Source organism: Panicum virgatum, chromosome 6N, assembly GCF_016808335.1.
Source record: "Panicum virgatum strain AP13 chromosome 6N, P.virgatum_v5, whole genome shotgun sequence".
NCBI lineage: Eukaryota > Viridiplantae > Streptophyta > Magnoliopsida > Poales > Poaceae > Panicum > Panicum virgatum.
In genome coordinates, this window is record NC_053150.1 from 13,716,034 (window position 1) to 13,731,666 (window position 15,633).

Sequence of the window (15,633 nt, forward strand, 5' to 3'; positions counted from 1 at the left end):
CGTCCCAAGTAGGACATGGTTTTCCCCAATTACCGGGGCTGGCATTCCACTTCTGGTCCATTCTTGCATACGTCGGTCCTGGGCCTGCCTGAGGCTCTCCTAGGCAACCGCTTCGCTGCTAACAGCGGCTGCGGCTCTTGCCTCGGTTTGGGCCGCCCGGATCTGTTGCAGTCTTACTGCGAGCTCTGCTTGCTCGGCTCGATTGGTCTGCTCCCTCAGGATGCTGGCTTGCTCATCAAAGAGCTGATCCAAGGAGGCTAGGTAAGTAGCCACTTGGTACAGAGGGTCCTCTTCATGGCGGTGCCATTCCAGGCTTCTCATGCGAGCATCCCAAACTGGGATTCTGATGGCCGGAGGAAAGAACCTCATTGGTGTGGGGGCTAGGTGTCCTTAAAAAATCTGGCACAGATAACGGAGCGCTTTTCTGACGGCCAAGGGATAGGTGTTTTAGTGCATAAACCCCGTGGTGGTCACTCGCCATGGCTGGATGTAGGGGTAGTAGTCACTTTTGGCGATGACCGGGATCACCCTGCAGCGGATGGTACCATGGTGCTCGTACTCCCTGCTGTAGTACCTTGGGTGTTCCGAAACTCCAAGGCTTTCCAGGGCGTTCATCAAAAGGCTGGGGAAGCCAGGTGCAGCTTGGCAAATGCCCTGGGTCCATCCTTCCTCAGCCATCTGAAAAGAAAGATAGGGTAAACAAGCTTTGCACATATATTTGGGTACAAAAGAGATAGACGGTCCTTATTAATACAATAGGGTGGGATACATTTTCCATGGATACACGATTATTAGGATAGAGGCTCTAGCCTAGGTGTGCTACTCTCCTATCATGGGGACTCTTCCTTGACCTGGATAGGGCGCTTCTTTGGTGGAAGACACTGCTCCATCACTGAGTACCCTTATCCCAATGGGTTTCTTCGAGTTCTTGTTCTATCCACCCACCCGCTCCTCTGTGAGCCTCGTGGTTTTGCTAATGGGTTTGGAGAGTGGCTAGGGAATTCTTGGCTTGAATAGCTCTTATCCATTGTTCCTCCATCTCTTGGATTGACTTTTCTGCCCTACGGATTTGGTGCTTCAGTTGTGCCGCTTGTTCGCGGTAGAGTTGGTCCAAGCCGGTGAGGTAGATGGATAGGTGGGAGACTGTATCTTCTAGTTCTTCCTATTCTCTTCCAAGTCCTCTCATCCGGGCAATCCATGAGCGGCCTCTTCCTCTAGTAGGCGGGAAAAATCACATAGGGGTCCACTGAAGATGATGTTTGTAAGCCACACGCAGACGTCGCAGGGTTTTTCGGGCGGCCTTTCGGTAGGTGTCTGGAAAGTGAAAGCCAGTGGTGGAGATGAACCAGTGTTCCACGTCAGGGTAGCGGGTGTTCTTTCCCACGAAGATCATAATGTCACACCGAAGGGTGCCCCTGGAGTCGTACTCTTGGTAGACGTGCTCCGGTGGGTCCATAACTCCGACGCGTTCAAGGCTGAGTAGCAATAACTTAGGAAGGCCGGGCTCTGCGTGGCAGATTCTGCCACTCCATCCATTGTCAGCCATCTGGAACAGGGCAAGAATCAAGTGGTGAGTGTTTGTGTGGAAAAAGGGTTAAACAAGGAAAAGTCCTAATGCGGAAAAGCTTGACAAATGGGGTCTCGATCCTAGGGTCACGTCCTACGGCCAACCTACGGCTCTGATACCACCTGAAGCATCCCCTCATAAGAGAAGACTTAAATGCGATACAATATCAGTCCCAGGAGGCTAATAACACATTTATTACATCAGATGGTACATCACCGTACAACTCTGCGCGGTAATGGGCAATGAAACGCCACTATTGCGAGGATAACAACTAAAACCCAAACAACGATATTCACTACGAAGAGGTCATCAGAGTCTTGCGCCATACGGAGCTTCCTGCAGGCGACCCTATCCACAGGCAAGGTTGGGTGCAGAACGGAACCCCTACTCAATGTCCTCGGGAACAAAGTCTGGATCTTCCTCTGTAAAAATTAAGTAAGGGTGAGTACAAACGTACTCAGCAAGTCCAACCACACCCACGGAGGAGGTATAAATAGAATATAATGCACATGATAAATCAAGGATAAGGCTAGGGTTTAATTTGCGGAAAGCAATTTTTCATGCATGGGTTTATTTGAGAGTACAGGATTTTCAAGGCAATTATCTTGACACGAAGGATTAATCCACACAGGATCCCAGTTTATAAGTTGCTACCGGACTCCCCGTCCACCATAGCACACGGCACAGCTACCGGACACTTTCCAAAACAACTCATGCTAACCCATCCCTTCCCAGAAGAAATGCTAGTTGTGTGACCAAACCGTAACTTGCCCAGTAACGTGGGAACGGCTATTCAAATAGGTTTTAACTCTGCAGAGGTGTGCAACTTTACCCACAAGCAGGGTACCACAGCACGATCACCTTAGTGTCGGTGCAGATCCCAACAAAACCTTTACCCACCTTAGCTAGACCTGACTAGCCACCACGGGATCCACCAAGGGGCCATTTACCTATCTCCGAGGTTTAACCGGGGCATAAGTCACACAGAGCTTATCCCTTCTCCTTAGTCACCCATTGCTCTCAGCTCTCCTGATGGCTATCAGACTAACTAATGAGGTTTATGCTAAGCCATTGCCACATACAACGGTCGAGTGGTTTGCACGATGGTAGAGTTAGGCAAGATGACACATCAAATCGGTCCTTAATTGTGACGAGATGGATATCTCCCAACCTTGCTCAATCACACAGGTACGAGCTCACCATTCGGCAATTCACACAGAAGTTCCATCCATCCTATCTAACTCATCTTTCGAAAATTGCACATTTTCCCTTCCCACACACTCACACATTTTCCTTTTATAAAACAAGTTGTACCATGTTTGAGGTCCTACGCATTCTAGCAGCGATTAACATCCAAATAGAATAGATCATATTCAGACATTAATCTAGGTGGTCAAGGAATATGTATAACAAATCAAGGGGTGGCTATCGAACCATATTTTCAGCAGGCAAAACATATGCAGTTTTGTAAAACAAGCCAATAGGTTGCGTTTATAAAACTGGTACAAAACATGCATCAAAGGATGAGATTGAACTTGCCGTTCTCAAAGCCTTCCGGAATGTCCTGATCGAGGTACTGTCCTTCGGGTTCGGGGTCACGGAACTGGTCCTCACACACTTGCTCATGGTACTACTCGTCGACGGGTTCTCCCTCGTTCACACTGTGATCTACGACACACACAAGCAAGCACACAATAAAAAACAAGAAATAAAGGTTTTATCGTTGAGCTTGAATCGGAAACAATTAGATATGGAGATAGGAGTAATATTTTTGGGTGGTTTTCTAATGGCAGGGCCGAAGCTATATTAGAAATGGCGTGGTAAAGTTTCGGGGCAAACGGCGGACTTTTGGCGCATGAAATGATAGGCCGAAGAGGGGTTTAGGGCTAAACGGGGGGTTTAGGGGCCTCTTTGTAAATAGTTTTGAAGGTTGAAGGACTGGATTGTAATTTCTAGAAATATCTGGGGCATACTAGAAAGGTGTAGGGGTATATATAAAATTAAGTTTATATGGTGGAGGGCTAGTTCCCTAAATAGTAAAAGTGGAAGGGCCTTTATTCAAAAGTGACATATATGGGGGGGACTCTTTAAGAAATAGAAGGAAGGGCAGGGGGTTAAGGGCAAAATGCCCTTTCCTCCTCCTCCCCTTCGCTGGGAAACAGAGGAGGGGGCCGAGGGGGCGTCGGCGGCGGCCTGGCCGGCGAGCCAAGGTGCGGTGGTGGCAGTGGGGAGGGGAAAAAGGGAGAGAGAGCCACTAGAGATCGATTCGCCCACTTAATTTGGGCGGAGGTGGTCTGTGGAGGCTCGGCCACGGTGGCGGGCGACGGCGGCTGTGGTGGCGCCACTGCGGGGTCCGGCGGCGGCCAAGGAGGAGGGGAAAAGCGAGAGGGGGCCAAGAGGAGTCTATGCCCTACCTCGGCTCGGGCTGGGGCGCAGCGAGGAGAGCTAGAGGTGGTGGTTGGCGTTGTGGTGCTAGGGAGCGGCGCAGGGGCCTATTTATAGGCCGAGCAAGGCGGAGGGGAGCACGGGGCGCGGTGGAGGCCGGCGAGCTCGGCGGGCGGCCTTAATGGCGCTCGGTGTCACGGCGGCGCAATTCGCGGCAGCACAGGGACGACGAACGGCTCAGGTAGCAGCGGGTGGCGCACCGGGCACTGTAGGCACGTGGGTCGCGTGGCGCGTAGCGGGGAAGGTGCGGTTAGGGGAGGTGGGGCGCTGTGCGGCCAACGGTGATGGCGGGGCGTCGTGTGTGGCTCTGCGCTGGACGATGGGCGGCGCGGCGAGCACAGGCGACGGGACGGGTCGGCAGCGGTGAGCGGCGCGGCGAGCGGCGCGACTGCGTGGTGAGCGTGGGCGCACAGGCACGTGCATATGCAGCACGTGGGGGGGGAGGCAGCGAGCTAAGCAGCACGCGGGAGAGCAAGCAGTGAGGAGAGGGAGGAAGGAAAGAGAGAAGGAGGGAAAAGGAAAAAGGAAAGGGAAAAAGAAAGGGAGAGAGAGAAAAAGAGAGAGCCGCGGCGGGATTCACGACGGCGACCGCGGCCGGACGAGCACGCATGCCGGTCGGCGACACACAGTGCGTTGCGCGGAACGAGGGAAAGAAAGGGACGGGATGTCGATTGAATTTGGGTGTTGGGACGGCGAAAATTTCCGGGAAGGAATTCGAAGGATTAGGGGTTCGGTCGGAAAAGGGGTTTAGGAATGATTTGAGCTCAACGATGAAAGAAAATTTTGAAAATTATTTTTAGCGCGTGATTTATCTTGATAAATTTTTCGGGATGTTACAATCCGCCTAGTGAGTTAGGTCTTTAGGGAAGGGATGGATTCATTAGGACCTCCTCCTCGGTTCGATGGCACGGGCTTCCAACGTTGGAAGGTTTTAATGGAAGCTCACCTCTAAGCAAAGGGCCTAAATGTTTGGAGGGTAACTAGTGAGGGAATGAAGTGCAATAGTCAACAAGAGAAGTAATATGATGCTATAGCGAAATGTGTTATTTTAAGCTCTCTTGGTGACAATGTGTTCAACCGTGTGTTTACTTGTAAAAATACTAAGGATTTATGGAAAACTATTACTGAGAACCATGAAAGCACAAAAGATGTTGCAAATGAAAAATATCATATTCTCATTGATAAACTGAATCGCTTCAAGCAACTTGACCATGAAAATGCCGAATCTATGTACTCACGGTTGAATATTCTTGTGAATAAGATTAACTCTTTAGATGTGAAGAAAATTGATGATTTAGAGCTCATTCGTAAGATCCTTCATTCACTCCGAAGGCCGGAATATGATTTGGTGATCACAATTCTTTATGAGAAAGAAATCAACACATTGACAACAAATCAAGTCCTCAACAAGGTGATCGCCCATGAGCTATATCATGATATCAAGCCAAGAGCGCCACCTTCTTCACCAACTCATAGCGCACTTGCTTTCAAGCAAGTCAAGAAGTTGAAGAAGTTGGCCATCAAAGGTAGCTCAAATGAAGAGGAAAAAGAGGAGGCATGCCAAAGCTCCTCAAATGATGAAAAAGAGCCAATGGACCCAACCTCTACATGCAAGTCAAGAAGATGAATAAATGCTTGCAAGAAATCAACTCTATGGGGTATATGGTCTTCCTCAAAGATGGGCCTCATCACCAACAAATGAAGGTTGAGAGGAGATTCAAGACGAAGAAAGAAAAGAAGGAGAAGAAGCCCAAACATGAATCATTTGCCATATTTGGTGAATGGGTAAGCGGTGGTGAAGAATCAAGTGCAAGCTCAAGCGATGAATCAAGCAAAAATTCACCACCCGCACCAATATGGAATCATCATCAAATACTTGCCTTATGGCCCAAGGTATGGAGAGCGATATAAGTGATGATGATTCCGATGCTCCTTCATATGAAGAACTTCTTGAACTAGTTCATGAGCACCAAAAAGTAATTAAGAAGCAATTAAATGAAATTGAAAACCTTAATGCTCTTAATGATCTTAATACTATTTTCGCTACAAATTATAAAAATTTGTTATGCAAATTTAAATTGCTTAGCGAAGAGCATGAAGAGCTCAAGTTGAAAATTGAGAGCATTAATGATACTAATAATGCTTCAACTTCTTGTTTTGATTCAATTGATAAATCTAATCCTTGCAATGAGAAATGCTTTGAGGATGTTGTTGTAGAATCATGTGATGATGTCATTGCCAAGGAGAGTGATGAACTCAAGCAAGAAGTACAAAGGCTCATGAAGGACTTGGCTAGACTAAAAGGAAAGGGCATAGAAAGCAATGTCCAACCTTCTCAAGATAACCGTGATGACATGGTGAAGAAGCTTGAGAAGGGGTCCACCGTGACTTGCTCAAAGTGCCATAAAAGAGGCCACAAGTCCAACAAGTGCCCTCAACTAAAGAAGAAGCTTTCCGATGAAAAGAATAAGAAGAAGCTTACAATCAAGAGTTCTCTCATCTACACCAAGCCCAACCAGAGAAACAAAAGCAATAGCACCACCTATATAATCAAGAAGAAAACAAATGGCAAGGTCGTTGCTCACAAGGTTGGGAAGTAAGAAAGGAGTTGGAATCACTCCATTTGGGTGCCCAAGGATGTCATCACCAATATGAAGGGGCATCAAATGGTGTGGGTTCCAAAGGAGACTTGAAGCCCAAGAACGGCTTCGGGGGATTTGGAGGCTTGGCTACCTAGAAGATGAAGGATTCAAGCTAAAGAAGCCAAGCTCGCATCTTGGATATTTGTTGCCCAAGTCCCCCATAAAGTAATGGTAGCTAGATTTCAATTCAAGCATCATGTAGCTCCATTACTCTTGCTAGGTTGTTTGCATTGCATCACCTAGTGTTATATATGGTGGGTTGCTTGTGTCATGACTCTAACCCATGAGCAACCTACATGGTTTGATAAGTGTGTAGAAAGCTACACAAGGTTACCTTTCATGGTACATGGACTTAATGAGGTATGTATCTCATTTGTGTACCATGAGCACAAGCTATAGGGTAAACTTCCCATTGTTGGCATAAACAATGTGTATATATTTGGTTGGTGATTCAAAAACTAAATGCACACATTTAGGGGGAGTTCATCCTATGATTTGTGATTTTGGAGACTAATATATTTTCAAGCTTATTTTTTGTAGTCTCATATTGAGCCATGATCTATTGAACAAAACTTCTATCTAAGTTCATAGACTATGTGCTCATGCATGTGCTCACCTTGGTGTACCAACTATTTTGACCTCAAAGACTTTCAATTCATATTCAATTTCAATTGGTATATTTGGAAACAAGTCACTTTCAAATTGGTACATGCAAGATAACTATTTCCCCCGGAGGTATGCATGGTCTATAACCCCTTCAATTGGTATTCTTGTCAATTCCTTGTTACTTTAGGGCTACCTCCGCGCATGATATGATTTAAGCTTTCTCATTCAAATGTCTAGTTGTGCACTTGATTTTCACATCATCATTTCGTGTACACACTTGTGGAAAGTTTAGCTCATATCATGCAAGTCTTATGTTTTGTGATCCTCCTTAATAATCATTTAATTGATATCTTCATTGATATCATATAATTGGATCATAATTCATGAAACTAACTCCCTAGGCTACTAACTTTTCCCTTTGAGTTATTTTGTTTTGCCAAGCCTTTTTAGGTGATTTGATTCCAAAGGGGGAGAAGTTTGGATCAAAGCAAGGTGAACATGAGTATCTTCCAAAGGGGAAGCAACTTTGATTCCAAAGGAGGAGAAAACGAAGAAGAAGTAGCAAACATGGGGAGAAACAAAGGGGGATGATGGATTTAGAGGGATGCCGAGTCATCATTGGATGATGGTAAGCATCCAAGCAAGTGTAAGTGGTTTCAATTGATTTCAATTTTTCAATTCTTGCAAAATTTTATGCTTGCTTTGATTGTGTTGTCATCAATCACCAAAAAGGGAGAGATTGTAAGAAAAATGGCCCCATTAGACCATTGTCTTGTGATTTTGGTGATTGAGTAACAACGCAATCAATGAGACTGATGAGTTTGTCAAGTGAACATTAATAGATCACAGGGATGAAGTAAAAAGGCCAAACAAAGCAAAATACGAAGAAAGAACTCAAAAAAAGAATGAAATGGACAAGTTTTGTAGTTTCCAGTAGCACCGGATGATCCAAAGCAGGGGCACCGGAGCATCCGGTTGCCATCGGATAAACCGACGCCTTAGCGTCGGTGCAATTTGCTGCACCAATGGGAGAAAGGCCAAGTGGCACCGGATAATCTGACGCTACCAAGAATAGAGCGTCGGAGCATTGACCGGAGGATTACTCAGAGACGATGTCAAAAGTATTGAAGCGAAACCTTCAGCACCAGATGATCTGAAGAGGCACCGGAGTAATGCATCGGAACAATGCGTCGGAGCAATGATGTCAGCAGTCAGCTGAAGATTCCTTCAGCACCGGATGATCCGATGCCCCCCGAATGAACCGACACCTAGCCATCGGTTTATCCGGTGCCTCCTGCGTCACGCTGTTAGAACCCCAACGGCTACCCCATGGCTCAGTGTGACCGGATGAACCGGTGCCCCACCGTTGGTCTATCCGACGCTACGCAGAAAAGTTGGATAACGGCTCCTAATGGCTCTATTCACTTGGTGGCCTATATATATGGGTTCCTCCGATCATTTGAAATTTGCTGGAGTTCAAGGACATCACACCCACACCCAAGAACATCTCCAAGCCATCCAAGAGCTTAGTGTTCATATCTTTAGTCCTTAGCACATTCTTGAGATTGTTAGTGCTAGGTTAGCTCTTAGTGAGTGAGAAAGCAAGGCCTTGAACCTTTGTGCCGTGGTTCTTTGTTGAACCAAAAAGATATCTTGGTGTGCCAGCCCCTTGGAGCTTGGTGGCTCGCCGGCACATCATCGACCCTCCGACTTGGTGTGGAACGGCGACGACAACCTTGTGTGGGGGATGTGGAGACCCCCATCCTTTGTGGAGAAGCTCCTTAGTGGAGTCCGGGATCAAGGTGACCGTGGTTGAGTCCGCGGAAGAGACTTGATTTCCGAGAAGCGATACTCTTAGTGAGTGCTTCAACAACGTGGATGTAGGTGTGACTTTGTGGCTAACCGAACCACGGGATAAACACCCGCGTCGAGAGTTTGCTTCCTCCTATCCTGCTCTTTAAGCTTCCGCATTTCATACTAGCAATTCTTGTTTGACTTTACTTTCATATAGTAGTTTCTTGATAGGAAAAGCTATAGGTTGCTAAACTCTTTTGGGATAGGAGTTTCACACTAGAACAACCTTAGTTGCACATATAGATAGCTTGTTTTAGTTTAATATTGTGCAAACTAGTTGGAGACATAGGTCTAAGTTTTAAGTTGTCTAATTCGCCCCCTTCCCCTCTTAGACTAGAGCACCCGATCCGGTCTTTCAAAAACAGAGGAAACAGAATGGCTGTAACTCAAGAGCAGAATTAATGCACTGGTTTTGCCCCTGTTTTGGTTGCTCAAAAGTTGACAGGCCAGAAATTACCATATCATGAAAAGAAAATCTTATATTTTTAATGGTTGATGAATAGGCTGTCCGAAGCAGTTGAATTTCACATATACTGAATTTGGTCGAAATCCATCCAGCTTTGATATGAAAAAGAGTAGTGTCTAGTGAGCAAATACTAGCTTAGCAGTTTGTGGGAATGATGACAACACGAGTATTGGACCCTTTAGGCACATGATTCCGTTAACAATAATGTCCACGTCACTAAGCACATTGGGCATCCCAATCCACTGTAGCAGGTCTTTCTTATCATCCTTTTCAGACAAATAAGGTCAGGTTCTCACATCGAGCCAACGGGTCTTCAAGCAAAGTACAACTTTGATTTATTATGAAAAAAAAACATGACTAGTACTTTTTGTTACAAAATATCTAAACGCAGCAGAAATAAACTTGTATAAAACTACACTCTGATACTAATAATCTAATCGTAACATTTCAAAATATCCAAACTTAACAAATAAAGAATAACTTTATAGCTATAGTTTAGCATGAATGACTTAAGAATAATATCCATACATTTCGGGTCTGCTTCCGTTTGCTGATCTTAACATCTATTTAATTTGTATATGTTTCGTAGGGGCAGAAGAGGAATTTAGGTAGTGCTGGGCCAATTTAGACAATACTGTTTCGAAAGTGGAAACTTTGCTGATCAAGTTGTTTCACGTGGAATAGAAGTGGAGGTTAGCAGCAATATAAAGTGGTGGTTAGCACTCCGCGGAACAAAAGTGGTGGTTAGCAGCAATATAACTAAAGTGACCCAAGAAGCAAAAGCATGCATGCTGGATCCTTGACCAGTGGTGCACAAACAAATCTACATCTCCACTAGACGGTGTAGGAGGATTGAGTCCTGTAAGAGCAAGTATATATTGGGTGCGTTTAGATTTTTTTGGTAAAAATTTTGAAACAGAACCTTACTATTTTGGAGTACTAAATAAAGTCTATTTACAAAAAATTTTGCATAGATAGATTATAAATTGCAAGACGAATCTAATGAGCCTAATTAATCCATGATTAATTCCTAATAAGCGAATGGTTACTGTAGCATCATTGTTACAAATCATGAATTAAGTAGGTTCATTAGATTCGTCTCGCAATTTACAACCCATTCGTGCAAAAAATTTTGTAAATAGACTTCATTTAATACTTCATGCATGTGTCCAAATATTCGATGTGATATTTTTTGGTGAAAATTTTTTGAATCTAAAGACACCCATTATAGTAGATGCCAGAGAGTTTCTGCATGGTGGAGAGAGAAATGAGGAGAGAGAGCAAAACGAGCCCTCCCACCACCGATCATCCAGCTTGCATTGGTTAGGCTTGCTCTGTTTCCACTGCATGTATTAAAGACAGCGGGTCCACCACCACCACCTCACTCAGCTGAGCTGACGCAGCCTTTCATTTTGCTGGCAAGCTGGCGAAACCATAAACCATGCTCTAATTAATTGCTGAGCCTTGGAAGTCTGAACATGCTCAAGTGGTACCCCATTCCATGTAGGCGCCTGTCGTTGGGGAGCCGCCTCAATTTAATTTGCCATGCCCAAACTCAAATTAATTTGCCCATATCCACTTCAAATTAATTTGCCCATGCCCAATTAAAGTGGGTAATGCCGGTTGGGCGTGGATTACCCAACGGGGAGACCGGGGTGGCGGTGGTCTCCAGCGCGCGGGGTGCAAGGGTGTGGAAGAGGAACTCGAGGAATGGAAACGGATCAAATCGAAAGGAAACAGACTCGAATATCTCGAATATCCATTTTCTTTTTTCTTCCAATTTTCACCCTAAGAATGGAAACGGATCGAATACCTATGAAAGTGGATTCAGATATCTCGGATATCCATTTTCCTATTTACTTACCATTTCCAGTGGCGGCGGCAGCTCCAGTGGCGAGGAGGTTCAACGGACAACTAAAATAGGAGAACGTGTTTTGTTTCCCTGCTCCGCTGGAGGTTTTTACTGCTATGGACGCTTCCTGAGTTCCTGATACTTCCCCCAAATTTTATTTTCCATGTCACCCGGTAGTCCAGTCATAACTGAAAAGAAAAACTGAGTTGGAATGCATAATAAAATTTGATCTCTTGAGAATCTAACGACGGAATAATTGAGAATCTGATAAAAGCAGAGGACATTTTAATGACCTCTTGAGATTTTCAAGGAACACGCAGAATGTCTGGTGGTCAACATGTTTGTGACTCTGGCCGGTCTCGTAATCAGTTGGTAGCTGCCCAACTTAATCCCACGGTCCACTTTTAAAAGCAAAAGTCATTGACTACAGACTGAACTGAAGTGGGCAGAAAGACAGCGACCCAAGGCTAATCACCTCGGCTTCAGACTCCAATTATCTTGCGCATTCAGTGCTCCTGAAGCTACACTTTGCCCATTTGCTTCAGCCTTTCAGCAGCTACTCTCTAGTTCTCAAGAATGCAATTCACCACGAGTCCCTTGCTCACCCTCCTCATAGTCATCACAAACTTAATTTTGTTCTTCGCAGATGCTTCACAGGCAGCCCAGAAACTACATGGTGGGAGCTGCAGCCCTGACGAGAGGGCTGCCTTACTGTCCTTCAAGAAGGGCATCACAGGTGATCCGGCCAACCGCCTCGTCTCATGGAAGGGCAGAGATTGCTGCCACTGGAGAGGGGTCAGATGCAGCAACAAGACTGGTCATATCATCAAGCTTCACCTTGGCAATCCAAGTACAGACATCTATAAGAAGCATCAATATGCTTTGTTTGGAGAGATTAAGTCCCTCTTTGCTTTCTCTAAAACAGTTGGAACATTTGGATCTTAGCTCCAACTTCCTAGCAAAACCCTCTAGCCGTATGTCTCTGTTCTTGGGCAATATGGATAATCTAAGATATCTCAACCTCTCTGGCATACCTTTCACTGGAACAGTGCCTCCACAATTAGGTAACCTGTCTAAATTGCAGTATCTAGATCTTGGCAAAAGTTATGAGATGTACTCAACGGATATCACCTGGTTAACAAATCTGCCTGTGCTACAATACCTTGACATGAGTGGTGTAAATCTCTCGGCCGTACATGATTGGCCACAAAATCTGAATATGATTCCATCTCTAAGAGTAATTATCCTCTCTTCCTGTTCACTTGATAGCACAAACCAATCAATTTTGTACTTCAATCTGACAAAACTTGAGAGTCTTGACCTTTCTTGGAATATCTTCAACCATAAAATTGGGTCTAGTTGGTTTTGGAAAGCAAAAGGCCTAAAGTACCTCAATCTTCACGGAAGCAGTTTGTTTGGGCATCTCGACAATGCACTGGAAAACATGACATCCCTTCAATTCCTCGATTTGTCCTACAACTATAACAATAACCTGGCATGGACAGGGAACCTTACCAGAAATTGCAGTTTTGAAATGGTCGGAAATCTGAAAAATCTTTGCAGTTTGGAAATCCTGGACCTCACCAGTAATTATATTAGTGGAGACATTACAGTATTTATGGAGAGGTTTCCGCAATGCACATGGGAGAAACTGCAGGGGCTGCACCTCGGTTACAATAATTTCAGTGGAACCTTGACAAATTTCATAGGAAACTTCATCAACTTAAGAAGACTTGAGCTCAACAGCAACAACCTTAATGGAAGAATCCCACCTTCACTTGGGAACTGTACACGTCTTACTATCATTGACATCTCCGGAAACAAAATGGCTGGACCTTTACCACAACAGGTTCAGTATCTTACTAGCCTAAGTACCCTCCATGTCAACAGCAATAATCTTAGTGGAAGCCTACCCACAGGAATTGGTGCGCTTGCAAAGTTGACTTATTTGGATATTAGCAACAACCATTTCAGTGGTATGATCACGGAAGAACACTTGGAAGGCTTGATAAGTTTAAAGGCATTAGATCTTTCTTCTAACAATAACTTGAACATTATAGTGAATGAAGATTGGCTTCCTCCTTTCAGACTAGAATATGGAAATTTTGCAAATTGCCAAATGGGTCCTCTGTTTCCAGCATGGTTGAGGCAACAGCTGCAAATTATTCAACTTGACATTTCAAGGACAACTCTGAACGACACTATCCCTGACTGGTTTTGGTCAACATTCTCACAGGCCTTATCCCTCGACATCTCTGACAACAAACTAAGTGGTAGCTTGCCAGCACATCTGGATGGCATGGTGAGGGACCGAAACTGGCGACCAGAGGGGGTGAATGGGAGCCGATCAAAATTTCTCTCGAAATCGATCCGTCGGCCTATAACCCGAAAATCACCACAAGCCCTCGAACCTAGGGTGAGAGAGTAGCTATGGACTAGCTATCTCAAAGCAAAAATCCTTAGGAAGAGAAACGGAAGCAATACGAAAAAACTTAGACCGGTCTGACCGCTAGCTCAGACCGGTCAGACCGGTTGGGCTGGAAATTGAAATTCCAGACCGGTTACCCAGACCGGTCAGACCGGTCGCTCCCAGACAGCCCGCAACCAAGGCTTCAAAAGGCAAATCTCAAGCAAACGAAGTCTAAATCCAATGAAACTTGGAGAATACCTTCACACCTGTCCCGTGAACATATCCCCAACAGATCTCTCCCAAAAGATTAAAGGATCTTGAGAATTCGGAAGAAGATCAAAGTGGATTGGGGTTTTCTCAAGAACACAAAAAACTCCAATTCGTGAGAACTCGCGATTCCAGGGGGTTTGGCACTAGGCTAGATGCATCGGAGTCGTCACAAAGAGTTCAACAAAACACGAATTCAAAGGGTTGTCTCCTCCAAACACAAAACACACCAAAAGAGGAGAATTCGAACCCAAAACGCAAGAGAGGAGGGAGAGGACGAGAACTCAGCACACACAGGTGAATCTCAAACGAATTTCATTCATTAATCTCAGAGGAATTAACCTATACAAAGGCTAGAGCCATCCGCCCATCATCCTACCCACTAATTTCAGAGATTAGCTAAACCCTAACCCTTGTTTTGCATTGGAGTCCTTGGCCCTAACCTGGAGCAGGAGGAAGGGGAAGGAAAAATGAAAAGGACTCAAGAAAACTCAAAAGACTCAACCAGCCACGGGCTGGTGGGGGTATTTATACCCGCCGAGACCGGTCAGACCGGTGCCAGGGACCGGTCAGACCGGTTGGTCTGCAGCATCCCCCTGTACACGATCTCATCTGACGGCTGAGGTTCTTTCTTCGGAGCGAAGTCTTCTCCACGATGCCGCCATCTTGATCAAGATCTGGTCCACGGTTTTGGAAGGTCCGTGAAACCCGGGTAGATGGCCGGTTTTGAGAAAACCGCCAAAACTCCTCGCGCGGGAAGATTCCCGCCTCCACGCCGTGGCCCTAGACGCCGTTCCCGCCTCGGCCTTCTGACGGCCCTAGACGCCGCCCGCCGCCCGTCACCTCCTCGCTCGCAGCGAGTCCCTAGACGCCGTCGACGCCCGTCGCCTCCGTCAGTCCCGAGACCGACGCCCGTGCCTCCACGACTTGGCGTCTTCAACCGCCGTCCGCCTTCTTGGTTTTGTGGCGCAAACCAAGAAACCCGCCTTCCGTCGTCGCTTGCGCCCTCGATCCAGGAGTGGACGCCACAGCTGCCGCCTGGCCTGAGCACCTCCACGGCAACTCTCCGTCGACACTAGACGCCCGTGTACCTGCAATCCAAAGACCAAGCGCACGATCACACCGCACGGTTGACAATTCACTCATCACAAGCAGGATAAAGTACTCAACATTCCTCAATCTCCCCCTTGATGAGTGCATTGTCAACACACCACCTGAAAACAGAGAAGTGATAAAATAGAAGCAAGAAAGTGAAGAACTCAAGCAAGTGACAAAAAACTCAGAAAGTCAAGAATAGTCACTTACTCAAGCAGAGATCGATTCCCTAAGACAAGGGCAACGGCTCGACGCAATCGATCAAAAGCCAAAACATGACTCCTCAAAGACAGAGGTAACGCTCGACGCAGTCATGCAAGAAGCAAAGGGAAAACGAGGAAACCAGGATCCACAACCAAAGCAGAAACTCCCCCTGAAATGCATTTTTCCTTCACACGTGCAACTCTCACAAAATGATGCACTCTCAAA

General features: G+C 45.9%; 1 protein-coding gene across 1 annotated transcript; it reads left to right on the forward strand.

Moving 5' to 3' along the window:
- The first annotated feature begins 11,985 nt into the window (after positions 1 to 11,985).
- Positions 11,986 to 13,525, forward strand: LOC120677932 (LRR receptor-like serine/threonine-protein kinase RGI2). Its single transcript, XM_039959116.1, has 2 exons — positions 11,986 to 13,408; positions 13,521 to 13,525. Exons 1-2 carry the CDS (start codon positions 12,079 to 12,081, stop codon positions 13,523 to 13,525), a joined length of 1,335 nt encoding a protein of 444 aa, XP_039815050.1. The 5' UTR covers positions 11,986 to 12,078.
- Positions 13,526 to 15,633: the final 2,108 nt, after the last annotated feature.